This window comes from Atractosteus spatula, chromosome 12 (genome assembly GCF_055471065.1).
Source record: "Atractosteus spatula isolate fAtrSpa1 chromosome 12, fAtrSpa1.hap1, whole genome shotgun sequence".
Taxonomy (NCBI): Eukaryota; Metazoa; Chordata; class Actinopteri; order Semionotiformes; family Lepisosteidae; genus Atractosteus; species Atractosteus spatula.
The window spans coordinates 35,955,909-35,974,618 of NC_142717.1; the positions used below are offsets into that span (position 1 = coordinate 35,955,909).

General features: G+C 35.6%; 1 protein-coding gene across 1 annotated transcript in view; it reads left to right on the forward strand.

The window, feature by feature from the left end:
* Window positions 1-18,710, forward strand: part of col14a1a (collagen, type XIV, alpha 1a) — a 109,158-nt gene that overhangs the window by 51,959 nt on the left and 38,489 nt on the right. Inside the window, exons 19-26 of the mRNA XM_088929557.1 lie at window positions 884-1,013; window positions 1,784-1,906; window positions 2,357-2,506; window positions 4,953-5,069; window positions 9,787-9,933; window positions 11,217-11,291; window positions 12,340-12,479; window positions 13,383-13,506. Coding sequence (XP_088785683.1) covers window positions 884-1,013; window positions 1,784-1,906; window positions 2,357-2,506; window positions 4,953-5,069; window positions 9,787-9,933; window positions 11,217-11,291; window positions 12,340-12,479; window positions 13,383-13,506 — 1,006 coding nt within the window. The remainder of the gene's footprint in view (window positions 1-883; window positions 1,014-1,783; window positions 1,907-2,356; window positions 2,507-4,952; window positions 5,070-9,786; window positions 9,934-11,216; window positions 11,292-12,339; window positions 12,480-13,382; window positions 13,507-18,710) is intronic.

Sequence of the window (18,710 nt, forward strand, 5' to 3'; positions counted from 1 at the left end):
TGCACAAAATGATTAATTAATAGATCCAGCACCCCATGACATAATATGCTACGTTGATTTGAGTTGTTTTATGCAGGCCAATATGAAGCTTCAATATTGTTTTACAATTTATTTATATAGTTTAAGTAGGCTGCAAAGAAACAAGTAAAGATGTATTCCATGCTGAAAAGAGAAGAAAAGCAACACACTGGCTCCACAGCCGAAACGTGTTTCTTTCCTTCTCTTTTCAGCACGGAATAAACCTTTACAGTACTTGTTCCTTTGCAATTTATTGATATAGTCTGGTTGTTTATATAGTCTGCTTGGAGAAACAGTTCCTTATCCACATTCCTTTGTTCTATAACGTCTCACTTGGTTTATCCATCATTGAACTCAAAGGCATCAGGGTTTTAACACATCCGAAAGTAAATGGAAGGCTCTACGGAAAATCACTCAGTTTAAATGAGCATGAAATGAACTTGGTGAGTGGAGGAGCTTTGACAGGTTGTGGAAGAGAAAAGTATATACCTTTCCTACCTAACATTCTCACTTTTTCTTTGGTCTTCCTTTCCCCACCCCTCCGATGTAAAATAAATTATTAAATTTTTAAACAACAGCCAGCTAAAGGATCATGAGTTTACAAACATTTAGTTCCTGCTTGTTGGCACACGCCCGTGGATTAACATGAAAGTATAACTGATTGGACTTAGGTCTCAACATGTGTACATAGGCAACAGAACAGGGCTGGATTATAACCTAATGAGTTATTCTGCGAAACCCAGTAATTTAGTACTGTTTTTTGAAACCGTACCTTTTTCTGAGAGTCATATTTTGGAGTCCTTTCATCATGCCTTTGACTGCAGCAGAATTCCACAGGACTTAATGAGTGCAAATTGCTTTTCAGGTCCTGGTTCCTGGCAGGCAGAATAGCCTCTTACTGCAGCCCCTGCTGTCTGACACAGAGTACAGGGTTACTGTCACACCTGTCTACGCAGATGGAGAGGGCACCAGCATGTCATCTGTTGGCAGGACCTGTAAGTGTGTCTCAAATATGGCATCCTACACCAGGCTTCACTGAGTCTCTTTTGACGAAGCCTAATCAACCCTGTGCGATACAGTATATACTGCTGAAAATCAGCTGTAGAACAGTCCAGAAAAAAAAAATATAATAAGGAAGGCATTAAAAAATGTTTCTCTTACCCAAAATAATCTTAAGCTAGAAAAAGCACTATATCTTCTATTTTTACTTCAGTTGTCAATTACCAAAATGCTGTTTTTCATTTCATCTGCTCCTTCTGACCACACCAACCTGAACTTTTTATTCTAAATGTTGATTGGGATTGGAGACAGCTCTAAAATCAATGCAGTAGTTCTCATGGGAGAAGAAGGAAGGAGAAAATTTCTCCTGGTAAAATGCAATAGTATAAATGCTACGTATTCAATAGCAATTCCTACAACTTTGGTAATATTCTGCACAGAATCCACAATTTACTTTTGCTCTTATTGGAGCTAGTGCAAAGATGACTTTAAAAACAGGTGGTACAAATGTTAAAACCCTAGATAACATAAAGCCTCATTTTAAAGAGAGTAACTATTGTGACTTTTAAATTAGTGTTTACTTTTTGAATATAAAGACATACATCTGCATTATTTCCATTCTATATTTATACTGTATGTACTGTATTTCAATGAATGATAAGAGAAAAATAATATGGGAACAATTTTGCTGTTGTCTCTGTGTTTGACACACTCTTCTTCAATATGAAATGTATATTCATGATGTGTTGCCCCTCTCTTCTGGCAGTGCCACTGTCAGCACCAAGGAACTTGCGCGTGTCTGAAGAATGGTACAATCGATTTCGCATCACCTGGGATACTCCCCCTTCACCCACCATGGGGTACAGAATCGTCTACCAGCCTGTCTCCGGTGCGTAAAGACCATCTCTTTGCATAACTTTAGAGATAGCATCGTGAATATTTAATCTGCTTTCATTTCAATAAGAATTCAAATTACATTAAATTGAATTTACACATTGCATTCATTTTAATGTGTTAGTGTATATTTCTGAAGGCCATTTTTTCTCACAGGAAACTAATGTAGTTTTTTTAATCATTCTGGTTTCCATGGAAATCTCATAAAAACATCAGTATGAAGAAAAGTGTGTGATGGGTTTCCTGCATACTGTAGGTTTAACTCCTTCAATGTCATGTCTTAGGGGGGAGGGATATGTTTTGATTTCTTTGTCTTGAGGTTTTTCTTTTTTCTGGTAGTTATGTTAATGTCATTTTCTTTTTTCTGAGGCAGTAAGGTGCTTGGAAGATTGTGAGATGCACAGAATTTCACAGAAATTAGGTTTTAAGTGTCTTGCTCCTATAGCCCCAGGACCTGCGCTGGAGACTTTTGTGGGAGATGATGTCAACACAATGCTGATCCTGAATCTCCTCAGTGGGACTGAGTACAGTGTAAAAGTCATCGCTTCCTACACAACTGGCTCAAGCGATGCCCTTTCAGGAAATGCCAAAACATGTAAGAATGTTAATAATTTCTTATTCTAGTTTTTCTATTTTATTTTGACTTGTGAACACTAGTGGATAGGTTTATACTTGAATATACCAGTGATATTACAAGACATATCAACACAAATTATTTCAGGACATACAAAGTAGTCTCAAAAATGGAAATTTCTGTGTATTTGTGTTGTACTTTTCTACTTATTTAAGGGAGAGCCTGTGTGCTAGAATTTGATTTACTTTTCTTTTATGCAATCTTAAAGTTCACGTATTATTTAAGTGTAATAATATATGCACAGTTGCCTCAGCTGTTATTCATACCCTTGACGAATGGTAATGAAAAGTTGATTGAGCTTGAAAAAAACTAACAGTGTATATTAAGTATTTTTTCATATCAATATATCAGAAACTGAAGACTTAAAATAAATTTCAGCATTGCAGATTTAAATATGAAAAACAGTGACATTATTTGGCCTCTTTTCAATTAATCAATGAGTTGATATTTAGAAAACTTGTTCCTTACTTGTCACGTTGAAGTGGAACTTTCATGAGCTCAACCTTGAACTGTAGTCTTTAAGGATTCCTAACTGTTGATTTTAGCCTTAGGTATGAGATTAACCCTCAAACAATTTTCTTGGCTCCAATATTTGACTAAATCTTTCCTGCACCATGTTCCTGATGGTAAGGCAATTTTAACCTTAAACTACTTGTTGATGAACACTAGTCTTGTTTTACAGAATTTATTATAGCCATCACTACATTATATGAGGTCAGTCATCTTTTGTCATAGGCCTTCAGACAGTTCTCTAACTTTCCTTATGGTAGTATGGTACTGAATGTTTTGCTTCTGTTCTCTTGTCTCCTTTATACCAAGTGGCACTCAACAGAATTTTTGGAAGCTTCTGTAAATGTTTTGAGGCTTTGAAAAACTACCAAATGCCAAAAAACGTTAGACGATTGTACAATGTCCAAATGTATTCGTATCCTGTACACAAGATAAATTTAAATGCTCTAAATGTATTTTTAAAAAATGTAACTATTGTGTATGCTATTGATAAATTCAGTGCTAATTTTACCCAGTTTTATTGCACTCTAATTCATAAATGTTGAAAAGTCTAGACAGTCCTGCATTTTGTTTGTTAAATCTACAGTATTTATAGTTACAGTTCATCAATGGTATGATTGAAGTAGGAGAATGTTGTATACATGTAAAATATTGTACTTATGAGTCATTTCTTGAAGTTCTGTTTTAAAAAAATGTTTAGCTCTCTTAAAAATGAAGTTAACTATAAAGGGTGGTGATAGGTTTTACTTTTACATTGTCACATCTTATTATTTAGTATTTCTTTTTGTCAAAAATCAAAGATAAAGATTTTAAGTAGGACTTAAGGAAAAGGGTTCTTCAGCATTCTGAATCTGGACTGAAATCATTGTTTAAAAAGAGCTATTTATAGCTTATGATATTCTACAAAGTTGTGCTCCAAATGTTTGAAGAGAAAAAATTACACCATTGGTGACGTAATGTAATTTGTCACGTTGGTCACCAGACAAGGTGGTAGGCATTACAATGCAATTCTTCAACATATGAGCCAATTGTACGTGCATAATGATGTTGTGCATTCCAGCTGAAAACATGAACTCCAGTTTTAAATTATTATCTTAGGTATCCTGTTCTACTGTTTTCCTGCATGCATATGTTTTCGCTGTGTACTGTATATATACAGTATATATGGATTCCTTTAGGACCTCCAATAATTTCATACTCAGGTATACAAAACAAGCTTCTTTATTCTGTGAAACCAGCTTTATTTAATTCTCCCACTAGAATTCTGTGCATTTATGTTTCAAAAGACATGCACTGATTTTAATGAACATGCATGAGTAATGTATAGAAAGTTAGTAATATCAATAAAGTCTACATTATGTTTTTAATTTAATTTTGAATTGGATAGCAGTATCTTTTTAAAACATGTTCTGTTATTTCATTTAGTCTAAGCAAAAGCATTACTCAAGAGATAATGGCAGCACAATTTATCATTAATATTTTCTCTATAGAGGTCCCTTACTTTTATAACTGTTACCAGAGACGGATCATTTTTCTCTGTTTTTTTCCTAATTCCTTTTGCAGGGAAATTCATATTTCCAATAATTATTGCATGGGACTGTAATTTTTCACATTTTGCACTGTAAACCATGTACTATTCAATGTATTTTTCTTGGAGCGCACTCATATGCATTATAAATTTATGCTACATGTTCTGGTCTCTATTTTTTGCTTTGAAATTAATCGCTTCAAAATCCGTTTAATTTTCTTAAAGTTATTTTTTTCCGTCAGAGAATCACAGCTGACAGTTCTTTATGACTGCAGGTGTATGAAATAATTTTGTGTGCTAATAATCTTCCAGACTCTGTCTTGGCTTCAGGATTGTACTGCTATTAATTAAAGTGTTATTTCTTTGCAGTGTACCTGGGAGTAACCAACCTGAGCACCTATCAAGTCCGTATGACAAGCATGTGTGCACAGTGGCAGCCTCACCGTCATGCTTCATTATACAGAGCTGTTGTAGAATCCCTGAGTAGTAAGTATCCTTTGGAAAGCTCCGATATTTGCTGTTATGAGTTATCTTGGTTCTATATTAGTGCAACTGATGTTAATCCTAGAAACAATGTGTTCTTCTGTCATAATTCTACAGCTAGTTAGAACTAATTTGCATCATACTGTGTCCTGATTAGCACCATAACATACTGTAGACTGTTAAGCTTGTCTAACATGTTAAGGATATTAGATGATAAAAATGGATTTGGAGAGTGTGAAGATGAATATGCATAATATCTTGAGATAAAAGCTTTCATATTCTGTTCTTCCTCGTGTAATAGGAACTAACCTATTTACCTACCATGTTTGAATTCCAAATTGCATTAAATTGTTTTTTTAGATACATTGCAGTGGCATATGTTAACATTACTAGCTTACACATCAGAAAGTGATGGTGACAATTCGCTGCACAGCCGGATTCAGTTGCAGATGTTTGAATCAATTAGATATAAATGCAAATGGCTGATTGTATCCTTGAACTTGGATTCTGTAAGAAAAGAAATGCATGTGTCTCATCCCTCAAGTTTAGAAATGATTTATATCATTTTCTTAAGGATTTTTAGACAGAAGGAACTCTGCATTCTCTGACTTTCTGGAAAACTAATGCATTGTAATGAACCAATAATGGACCTTTAAGCAGAATGGCAGAACACAGAGCTGTCTTTCATTGCCTTTTGTAAAGCTGCCCTTATCTGGTTGGTCAAACACTGGCTCAGGCCCTTCCTGCTTTCTCATGCTCTGCCAGACATTTGGAAGTTTTATCAGAATTTAAATACAAAGTGTCATATAAGTAGCTCATAAGATTAAACGTGAGCAGCAAGGCTTATGTGTGAAAGCAATTTGTTGATCAGTGCAATGTTGATTTGGATTACAGACATTTTACAACTGACAGGCATGCTATTCAGAGTGTTTTTTACAGAAAACAGCAGCCACAGACAGCTAGTACAGCAAATGAGCAGGTTTAACACATTGACTACCCCTCTGAAAATACTTCTGTTATCTGTGTGACACCCCAGCTAGTATCAAGATTCCTGAAGTTCTTTCAAAGTCTAATTGATATACTGTAGATGATGCTGGAATTCACTTGTCTTTAATGGAACCTAGGAATTATGAGGAGAGCTATAGTAACAGGTATACCGGGGCTGTAGTAATTAAATGCTGAAAAGTAGAAATCCCTTTTCAGGCTCAGCAGAATTTTTTCATGTTTCTGCCAGTGCATATTGACACAATTCCACAATCGAACTATGCAATGAACATATCCTTTGACTGCAAGAAGAAAGGAAAATTTGGTTATAAGGTGGCATAGTGGTACAGTGGTTAGCTTTGCTAGCTAGCAGCACTAGGGCCCTGGGCTCAATTCTGGACCTGAGGTGCTATCTGCATGGAGTTGAGATTATATGCTCTCCTCATAATGGCATGTGTATTTTTCCTTATACTCTGTTTCCTCCCACATGCCGGGGAGGTTCATAGACATGCCAGCTGGTTCATTGGCTTCAGGGAAAATTGACTATGGCATGAGTGTGTGCATGTCTGTGTTTGTGTCTGTGTGTGCCCTGCAATGGACTGGTGTCCCATCCATGGTGTGTCCTGCTGTTACGTCCCAGTGTGTGTTTTTGTTGTTATGTTCCACACTTCCTGACCTTGATAGTTCTCCCTCCCCCATTGGTCCATCATAACACCATTGTTTTCGTGTGACATCATCATCAATCAGCTTCTCGGCCAATCAGAACTCAGCTTATTTAGTATATAACTTGGAGGGTTTCTGAAGGAAGTGGCCTTTTGTTTGGCTTCCGTCCTGCTCGGCTCAGGTTCGGTTTTGCTTCACTTTTGGTTTCGTTTTGCTTCATTCGTGTCTTCGGCTTTGTTGTTTTGTTGGTTTGTGTTTGTCTCTGTGTACTTTCGTTTGTTTGTGTGTTTATACTTGTTTTGCCATTACCTTGCCCTAATGTGTTATATGTTCAACCTTTGTGTTCTTTTGTACCCTGTTCCTGTTGACTACTCGCGTTTTCCCTTATTTTTATTCCTAGTTCACTTGTGTTTTTGTGTGAACTTTTGTGTATAGGGTTAGTTTAGGTTGTTGGGTACATTCTGCACACATAGTTGATTTTTGTATTAGTCACATTAGTTTTGTATGGGTGAGTGCCTTTTGTCTTGTATGGTTTTGGGTATTCAGTGAAGGTTAGCTAGGGCGTTTAAAGACGCCGAAGACCGTGTATTTCGGGTTTTCTTTTGTAGTTAGGTCAGCTTCCCTCACTTTCTTAGCCAGCTCCATTTTGTTATTTTCTTTCCTTTGGCACCGCTCTAGTTCCCTTACCCATTGTGTTATTGTGTCCTATTATGTACCAGTCATTAATTCACCTTAAAATAATCACTTTTGCACCAACACTTGTTATCACGCTTCCTAGTCCCTCACCAGAACCCACCCGCATCCCAAAAGTATCCCAAATGTTACACCCCTTTACCCCTAGACACTTGGGGTCTTAACACCTGCCTTGCGCTTGTTGCTGGGATAGGGTCTGGCTCCCCTGTGACCCTGAATTAGATAAAAGTGATTAGTAAACAGATAGATGGCAAAGGTGGCCATAAGTGGCAGAACTGGGTTTTAACAGTAGCATCCTTTTCCCTTCAAACGAAAACTCAAATATATTTTTCATGTTCTAATATATTTTTTCATGGAGTACAGAGGGTGGGTTCAGAATAGTCCCTCCTGATAATTGAATGCTACAAACGAAAACAAACCCAAAAATATGCTACCTGTGACTCCAAGCAATACCAAGTAAAAAACATTAATCCAGTTCTGTAGGTGTAAAGTAGAACCGACAATTTTGGCGGCAATTTTGGCAGCAATTTCAGCATTCCTCCCTCCCCAGGCATGGGTTTTGCTTGGCAAAACTCTTATATTTTTAAAAATAAAACTTCTGCTATTGGTTAGAGTGTTGCCAACCCCTAGTCATGATTAATGATTTATTCTGCATAAAAATGCAGTAAACATTATAGCCTGTTTAAAAATTAAGCATATCTCTTTCCTGTAATTGGATTTCGGTGGCTCATTGTGATATTATGTGGCCTACATTAAAATGTCATATGCTGACTTATTTTTCAATATGAAAGTTTAAAGGATAATTCCTATCAAGAATCTAGAGCTTTGCATGAAAATGTTTTACTTTCTTTTAAGGCAGTGTTCATCATACACAGTATTGTGAATCGGGTTAGTTTTTTGTATTATTTTAGTTGTTTTGCTATGTTTAAATTTTCTATTCTGTTGCCCTTAAAAAATAGTACTAATATAAAAGCACAATTTTATTTATGGGTGTTTTTCAGGAGTGACAAAATGTTAAATTATTATATTTTATTGTTCAGGTCCCCTAGCAATGAAACAAAATATTTGCAAATGTAAATATTCTGAACATATAATGCTGAACTTTGAAGAACAAAAGAAAAGTAGCAGCTTACAATTCAAAATGTCTAATTCAGGTGCAAAAATGCTGGAACATTCAGAGGTTCTATAGTATAATTACCTTGAGGGTCAGATATCAAATTAACATTCCTATGAATTGTTTTACTTTACTGTGTTCTGCTGTATTGCTTGTTTAGATCTTTTGTCCATTATATTTAACTAAATGCTGAGCAGCTCTGGATGTGCACATTTATTTTCAGTATGAGATCCTATTACACTAGAAGATATTGTATCTTTGTCCTGTTTAATGACTATGAAAGAAAATACCCTAAAACAAATTGATCATAATGTTTCTGAAGTTGTTGATGAATGAGTATCATTAAAAATGTACTCCAGCAAAATTTATAAAATTACCCTGTACAGTATGTGGACATCACAGTGTCAAATTGTACTTCAGGCAGATTCTGTTCTCAGAAAATTGTTATGCCATTTTGGCTTGCTGCATTTTAGATAAGCCTTAATTGGAGTGTCAGGATTTAAATGTTGTTCTTATCTGAACCTTAACTCACACTTCCCTTGTGTTTTCCTCATACTTATCTAGACCCTTTTCAGTACATTAACTACCCTGAGCCAGGGAATTGTGGGGTAAACAAAACCATTGTTTATATTCAAGTGAGAATTCTATGTGTGTTGTATCTTCTGTGAAGTGCAAGATGGATTATAGTTCCTCTGTGATAGTGATTACAGTTTGTTACATCAGAAATACAGTACATGATGGCAGTATTGAAGTCAGTTTTATACTGAAGAGCTCTGTATTGGTTTAATTCCTGTAACTTGTCCTGTAACTTTTCAGAACTTCTTGTTCTCGTTTTTTTTTTCTTATATTTTTAAGCAAGATATACCCAACTGGGCATAATTAAACTGAAAAGGGTGTGACTTAAATATTGATTATATTGTATGAATAATTATATTGTTCAAAATTAATGCAAAGCTTGTAACAGTTGCTAATATTTAGCAATGTACACATCCATGGTAAGTCATTATTTCTTTTTAAAAGTTAGTACAAGGAATTAAAATTAGACAGTTTTGTGGAATGACAATACAATAAATTGGTACTGTAGCATGGTAGCATCTTTTATTATTTATTTTGTGTATTACATTCTTACTAAAAGATGCTTGCTAGAAAAGGATAGTGTATCTATATACATTAAAGTCGAATGAAGTAATTGGCAAATTCTACATCTTTATAATATATGCTCCATTAGAGTGTGCTGGTATGGAGAATGATTGTTTTTCATTTCAGATGGACAGAGACAGGAAGTGACTCTTGGAGGAGGAACATCTAGACATTGTTTCTATGATCTTGTACCCAATACCCAGTACAAAATCACTGTCTATGCCCAACTCCAAGACATTGAGGGACCGGCTGTCACTGTTATGGACAAAACATGTAAGTGTTAATCCAAAAAACTGAGGCGCATTATGTTTAGGAATTACAGTATCTGAAGGTGTATGGGCCACTGTCCAAGTATGACAGAAACAACTTGAGAAATTCTGGTAATAATTTTAGCTACACAGCTGTTTTTGCATTGTGATGCTGCAGGCAGTACAGCACCATATTTATTCATGTGTTTTGACACAAAGTGAAAAATAGATCCTTTGAAAAATATTACTAATTCCCACAAGGCGAGATTCGAAAACCAAGAGTCAACTGTGAAAAAATCTGTTCAGCAGGTTCTCATATCGGAATTAATTCAGACAAAATACACTAGGTATGTGTTTATAGCAGTACAGCCTGCAAAAGAAAAAATTAACAGTTCTTAAAACTTTTTTTTAAGAATGAAACATGATTCACTTGAAGTGGAAATGACAACAAAACCATAATTGATTCAAGGTAGAGGCCATTGAGCTATTTACAGGTGGCTTCAAGAATTCCTGTATCAAATCATGTATGATGGTGATTTTATAATGCAATCTAGTGTTTACCAGCATAAATGAGATAAGACCGGAATCTGTTGAATGAACTTGTGAGTGAGTAGTTTTCCATTTCCTTAAAGTGAACATATACTGTAGTATTTCATAAGCCAGTGTTCAACAATTTGGACTTCTTCTAAGTGTGCTTATTTCCTTTATATTATTCTGGAGTTAGATTTGTCCAATCCTGATGAATTACTGATGAATTACTGGCTAATTCATTTACTCCATCCTGCATAAAAACCATCCACTTATTACAAAAGCGGGCCAGAGCTACAACTTTAGTGCAGCTGCAGTGAGGCAGGGAGATCTTTTGTAGCCTTCTAATAGCTATACAACTGTGCTATGCAATATTTCTGATTATACAAGGATAATACTGTATGAGTACATGTGCTCCAGGATACCAGCACGTCTTTCAAGGCACCATCAATTAGTTGCAATGAAACCGATGAACTAGATAGGCTGAATGGCAGCCTGTAGTTTTGAAACTTATGCGTCATTGCATCACAAAGGTTACGAACAAGACGAGGCCATTCAGCAACCAACATAGCTGTGTTGAAGGAAGCCAGGGTGTCAGCTTCAACAATTTGTCTAATTAGCCAGGTAGCTTGTTCCAGATCCCCACTACCCTTTGTGTAAGAAAAGTGCCTCCAGGTCCCAATAGTAAAAGCACTTCTCAGAGTTTCCACTTGTGTCCTTTGGTTCATGTTTCTCCTTTCAGTTCTAGTGTATTAATCTCTCTATAATTCAAACATCCAGTTCCAGTGCCAACTGAGCCACCGACGACACCACCCACTACCACTCCTCTTCCCACAATTCCTCCTGCTAGAGAAGGTAAGCATAAGCTGCCTTTGTATTCTTGAACATGTGCTTTCTTTTTAATCTACGCTTTTTGCTAAATTGGCGGTTTGGAGGTTAACAGGCAATTTGTAATTATTAGTTAAAAATCTTTAAGTGCACACAATTAAGTGTGGTGTACATAGCAATTTTCTTGACAGAGCACAGAGTTGGATCAATAAATACAGTTTTTTTTTCAGTTTGGTATCATTGTTCCAGCAACCATAAACATCCATTCATGTAATATAAATCACAGACAGGATATTAACAGTATTCGGATTATTGAACTACAGGCATTGACTGATATGCTTAAGAATGTCTGCATTATTTTACTGCTTACTAATGATTTTATGGTTCTCTAAGGTTGAAAAAATAAGTAGTTGCTGATATTTGTTTATTTAAATGTGACAAAAGTCAATTGCATAATGTTTGGGGAAGAAATTAAAACCTCTTCATGCAAAAGGAACAGGCTAGGAACAGTCTGTATTTAGGTATTGCTTGTTGAAACAATAATTTGTTTATGCATTTTAGCATTGTGGCAGGCAATCATTTACTATTAAAATACAATAATTAGAATTTAATTTCCCCACTTTTGGGATCAGTTAAATGACAAAGAAAAACATTAGAGAAACATTTTCCTGACTAAAAAATATAACATTGAAAAATTGCACCTCTGCCTGTGATATATTGAAAGGATGTGATTAGAAACAATTGCTGTCAGTTAATTGCTGTCAATTGTTCATAGCAGGTTCTAGTAATAATTTGGAAATGTGAGCTGAATTTGAAAACAGTTTTTTTCCAATGACTGTTGGAATAGCCTTCACTTGAAGGATCAATACATGTCCATTTCCAAGTGCATATTCATTATGTACTATTATTATGTTACAACAGAAATGTGATCTGTTGCGGTTGCTCTGATATAACCCATTTTCATGTTTTTCACCAATTATCCGAACACCTTTTTTGAAAATGGATAATAACATTGAAACCTTTTCACTAATTCTTTGTTAATCTGACTTAGACATGTTTTCCACTTTTCCTGCAGTGTGCAAAGCTGCCAAAGCAGACTTGGTCTTTTTAGTGGATGGGTCATGGAGTATTGGAGATGACAACTTCCACAAAATCATACGCTTTCTGTACAGCACAAGTGGTGCACTTGACAAGATCGGCCCTGATGGCACTCAAGTAAGAACAGAGTGGTACCTTCAAAATGAATAACCTCATCAGGTCAATCTTGTATTATCTCTTATTACTGGTACATATTTCAACAACACTCCTGTCATGAATCTGTAAGTCATCAATACTACGAAGGCACTGGCTCAGATTGTATTTCTTATACAGCGCATGACCAAATAAAACAACTCAAGCAGAGGTTATTTAAATGCTAAATAATAGGGGAAAAAAAAGAAAAACATTAAAACATTTTGGCCAAGAAGTGTTCTTTACAGGCACTGGCAAGATCTACTTTCCTTTATGGAGTTAACCTCAGAGAGCTCCTTTACAGATCCCACATTGACAAAGATCCCTGCCTGAGCCTAAATAAAAGGGTTCATGAAGAATCACACAAGTTGTTCCAAATGTTGGCTGAGGAATAAAGGGGGTATTGGGTTGATTTGGAGATCAGAGGAGACAAATCGCTGATGTCTTGTTAGGTTCCAGACAGCCTTTCTTGAGCGGATTCCAATCAATTCAGGACCTCTAAATATTCATTGGACAAAAACAGAACATGTCTAGACAAAGAGATGACAGGACATTGATCATATTCAGTGCACACACGCCATTAAGTTGTGTTTTTGTAGCCTAGTGATACAGTAAATAAGGAGAGTCATAAGGAGAATTTGTACTTTTTGAAATAAATGATAATACGGACTAACACAGAACACAACCTTGCAGAAGAATGTAATCAACACCACCGTATGGAGGACAAATGGAGGCAGGCTTTCCATTTTAATTTCTGAGGAGTGGTATATCAAAGTGAATGTTTTTTAAAGAGAAAAGTCAATCAGGACAAAGGACTGACTTACACTGGTTCCAGCCAATGCTTAAAAAATTGTAGTTATTATAAAAACTTGTTTACATTTCTGACAGGTTGCCATTGCACAGTTCAGCGATGATGCCAGAACAGAATTCAAACTCAAGTCTTACGATGACAAGGAATCACTTCTGGATGCAATTCAACGCATCACATACAAGGGAGGAAATACCAAGACAGGTATGTATTGAGTTTTCTTCGTGGGCCAGAGGGGAAATAAAGAGCGTGTCTGGACTTGAGAGTCAACATTAAATCTCTGCTGTCTGACAGTTGTGATGCAATAGGTTGGAACAGACGCCGTGAAGTCCGAGTTAGTAACAAAAATATATAATACTGTAGGTAGTAATAGTGACATTTCATTATTGTGCAAATATGGTTTATTTTGATACCCAGGTTTTTTTTCTCTGCAGGCTTGTGACTTTTTTTCACTGTTTAAATATGTCAGTTGTACTGTAGGTTCACTGTCATCCTCAAGAAAGAAAACAAACAAGAAAAAACATACTTGTTGCATTACTATATATAAAGAAATGATTTTAGCAGACTTTTTATACATTGGAATGTTTCATGGTGAATGGCTGAACTGATCATTTGTGAAGTAGGTCAGTTTAAGAAAGAAACAGACAAAACACAAACATTTTGAATAAATACAGGGCAGTGACATTCATGTGTTATGCATTATAGTTATTAACTACTGTAAAGCTGCATTATAATTTCCTTGAACTTTAAAATGTTCCTTAACTGTTGAATCATTTTCTTAAACAGTCTATATAACCCACAAAACAGTTCTCTGGCTTTATGGTTCCATTAAATTCTATTGAAATTGTACCCAAATGACGTAATACATTTTTGCAAACATTCACATAAGATGCCACTAAATGAGATACAATGCAAAACTAATTGTGGTATTGCATATAATGTGTGTTAGAAGAAATGAATCAACCCTCTTTCACTAACCAGGCGAAACGGAAACCCTTCAGCTGCACACAGCTGTGAAGATGTTATTATAGCTTGGCTGTTTTTACTGGCAGCTGTCACAGCCAGCATGGATTACTTGCAGAGTCTCTGAGTGCCTTTAATAAGGCACTAGATAGATTGAGTCCTTGGTCTTCTCTGGTGAATTACTGCTGTCTGCATCCATATAATACAACACGATAGTCCTATAGTTAGTTAGTATTTATTCATAAGTGTGATAATTGCTGTAATTGTGTTTGAAGCATTAATTTGGTAGAGCTAGGATGTTATGGCTAATCCTCAGTCTATATTTTAATTTATATGATGTTTCAAGGGGCAATATAGGGTTTACTTTAATCAGCTTTTGTAATTTGTGTTTTGATTGATTTACAGTAGGAAAACAAATATAATGCTAGGTAATATTTTGTTCTTGGAAAAATGTCAAACTGCCCTCCAAGATTGTCCGGCTAAGTTTTTGAAGAAGAAATGTGTAGATATTCTGTATGGTTTAGACTGAAATGGCAAAAAGAGAGCTGGAGTTATTCAGCAGCTTTTAATAATAATTCCTTACACTTATATAGCACTTTTCTGGACACTCCGCTCAAAGCGCTTTACAGGTAATGGGGACTCCCCTCCACCACCACCAATGTGCAGCCCCACCTGGATAATGCGATGGCAGCCATAGAACACCAGTACACCCACCACACACCAGCTATCAGTGGGGAGGAGAACAGAGTGATGAAGCCAGTTCATAGATGGGGATTATTAGGAGGCCATGATTGGTAAAGTCCAACAGGAAATTTAGCCAGGATGCTGGGGTAACACTTTTACTCTTTTCGAGAAATGCCCTGGCATTTTTAATGACCACAGAGAGAAAGGACCTTGGTTTTACATCTTATCTGAAAGACAGTGCCTTTTTACAGTAAAAAATCCCCATCACTATAGTGGGGCATTAGAACAAACACAGACAGCAGAGTGAGCGCTCCCACTGGTCCCCCGAACACCTCTTCCAGCAGCAGCCTTAGTTTTTCCCAGGAGGTCTCCCATCCAGGTACTGACCAGGCTCACACCTGCGTAGCTTCAGTGGGCTGCCAGATGTGAGTTGCAGGGTGATATGGCTGCTGGCCATGTTTAGATGCATACATACAGTATACAGTGTATGGAAAGTAAAATATATTTGTATAGTATAGAATGTACTTAAGTTAATATTATATTACTTATATATATAACTTATATTTTATTGATTATTTTATTAATATTTAAAGCGTTACATAAAATTAATCTCAATCAATTATTATGAGATTATTTACTTAAGGTAAATTAATAACATGCTCTGGTGTTATTAATATTTTCTACAAAAGATAGTTATACCCATGGCATTATACATTGGAAATTAATCCTTTTGTTTTCTGCAATTTAGAATTTTACATGTTTGTATCATTAGAAATGTGATTTTTTTGGACACAGCAGAAGCTCCTGTAGGAGTTTGATGAGGAATAATATCAGCCAATCAGAAAATGCATTTGAGAATGTTTATTGAGGAGGTAGGCATACGAAATTTAATCCTCTTGGGTGTGGGCTGACCACATGGCCATAAGACGAAGAAGATCAGAGAGAGAAGTAGCAACAAAGATGGAGATGGAGTGGGGGAGGACACAGAAACACAATTTGCGAGCAAGAGAGAAAATCGTTCTGTAGTATTGGGTTTTTCAGGATGTGATATCATAGAAAATTACAGAAGTTGGAGGTGCATAAGAAGGTAAAATCTTGGTTGCTGTCCCTCTCCAACCTTTGTTAATAATCACATTTAAGGGGTCCTTAGATAACAAAAATTAAGAAGAAAAATAGACATTGAAACACATGGAACTAGAAATAAAAAGATTGAAGCTGAATATACTAAGACAAAATCTACTGACCCCTATAAAACACTAAGAATCAGTATGATATTCTTTAACAAACTGAGACAAATTCTACCCGCAACTAGGCAAAGATATTAAGAGCTTGGTAACAAAATACACAAACTCTAGCCTTGGCAACAGAAAATCTAATCTGAAATGATGCCACATTCAAAACTTGTCCTTAAAAACAAATTTATATCAGTTTCAATTCCAAAATAATCTGTTACTTTTAACCTTAGTAGTGAATCATACAGTACTTCTTAATAGCTGGGAGATATGATTTATTCAAAAGTACACAAATGACTTAGAACACTGAAATTAAACTGAAAAGTTTTCAACTGAAAGTTTTCCTAGACATACAGAAAGACACTAGAAAAAAACATTTGCCAAAGAAGAAATGCTTTCTACTGTGATGGCATTTCAGTCAGATAATACATCAGAATTGGAAGGACACACACACATTTTAAAAGTGGAGAATTCTTATTTGAAATGTATGATTTTTTTATGGTTCTGGAAGCCTTTATTTTTTACAAATATTTTTAAATGATAAACTACATGAAGACCCCTTATTATGGGCATCATAGTGTCCCATGTTGTTCAGAAATTCAGATTTAGATTGAACTTTACTTTTACTTGAAACAGTTCCTCTTTCATTTCTTAATGTATGGAAGACAGTTTAATCATGCAATAATGTATATTTCATAAAATAGAATAGTTGGGAAAGTGCGACAATAGCAAATTCACTTCAAACCTTCAGTCACATTGATTGGCATTATCTGTTCAAGGTTTTGGAATATTTTCAATATGGGGACTGTTTTGCAGATTTGTCCCTTTGTCTTTTTTATACTCCTAAGGCTGAAGTCCACAGAAATGGAATGCTATCTTGTTCTCCATTTCCTGTGAGACCAGACGGGTTTGCCCTTCATCTCCATTACTGTTTGTTCTGGCCATTGAACCCTTAGGTGAAAAAAATAGGTCAGACCTGAACATTAGTGGCTTAGAAACTGGGAACAAAATAAACCTTTTCCTTGTATGCAGATGGTATCCTCTTCTTTCTTACAAAAGGTAGGAGAGTTCACTGCTAGTCATTTTAGGAATTTAGGATTTTAGTGTGTTTTCAGGATATGGATTAAAGTGTATGTAGAGTCAGATCCTTCCCCTTCCAGATTCACAGCGCTCACATGTGGAACAGTTCATCCCAATTAAAATAACACCCAATGGAATTAAATATCCCGTCATTTATAGAAAAACATTTACAATGTTGTATTTATATAAATTGAGCGATATTCCGCTAATGGCTAAAACTTGCAAGAATTCAGCTACTGTAGATTGGTATTCTTAGTCACTGATAATTAATGGCAGAATATAGACATTAATGAGAGCTGCAGACTTTAGCACATTAAATTGTTGCATATCAATCTCCTAACCATTACAAGATTATAATGCTTCGAGGAAGGTTATTCATCTTTGTGTTCAAGATGTAAGAGCCATGAGGGAACCTTTTTGCATTTAATGTCTCAAGAGGTTCTTGTGTAATGTTTTACCAGTAGATTTACTGTATTCACATTATTAGAGGATATAATAAATCTGAATTTATCAAATATCACCATAGGCAACAGTTGTGGACTACCTGCAGTAGTTGCCAAAAGGTGTATAATATGCGAATGGTATCATGCAGTTCCTTCCTGTATCTCAAAAGCTAAATATATGTACACCTCCAGAAAAACCAGCTAACAAACTGAGAGGCAGTCATCAATTATTCGTCAAAACATAAGCCCCTATGGAACTGTATTTCTGTAAGTTCTTGAATATATTAGTACTTCAGATGTGGAATGTTGTATTTTGTTTATCTCATGTTTTTGCACAGATAATGTTAGTCTAAGTGTTATTAATATATTGATGCAACATGTATGCCAATCTGGCTTTGTGTAATGTTATACAGTATATGTTTCCTGTAAGAGGCAGTTACTGAACTGATTACTAGATAGCAACGCAAGGTCTTGACACTTTTACACTTAATCAGTCACACACGAATATCATTTGGACACAGTCATGTTTTTTTATTCCAAGAGAATCTTTCAACTTGTTACATTTCTTCATCAAAATTCGTTAGTACCATCTCTTCAATTTATTAATCAGGTTTGACTGTCATTAAAGGGGGAATCATTTCTATGTTTATAAATATTAATTGGAAAACTTTGTATATCTTTCTTTTGTGTCACCTTTACGAAAATCTGGCTAATGAAGATCTAGACTTAGAGTGATATACTGTAACAATAGTTAGCCAACCATGGCTTTTGATTTGATTAAATGCATTACACTTAAGTTAAGCCGTAGATTGCACATACAAGTACAGTTTAACATACCTGTAAGAAGTGGATTGGCAGTGGGTGAAAGTTTTAGGCCAGAAGTACTGTATATGATCATTTTTTTGCCTGTTTCTGCAGTTTAGCCTCCCTGTGTCTTGGCAGTATTTGCTATAATTATTCTAATGACCTCAGCCATTGCTGAAACACAATGACTGCAGAGAAAGTG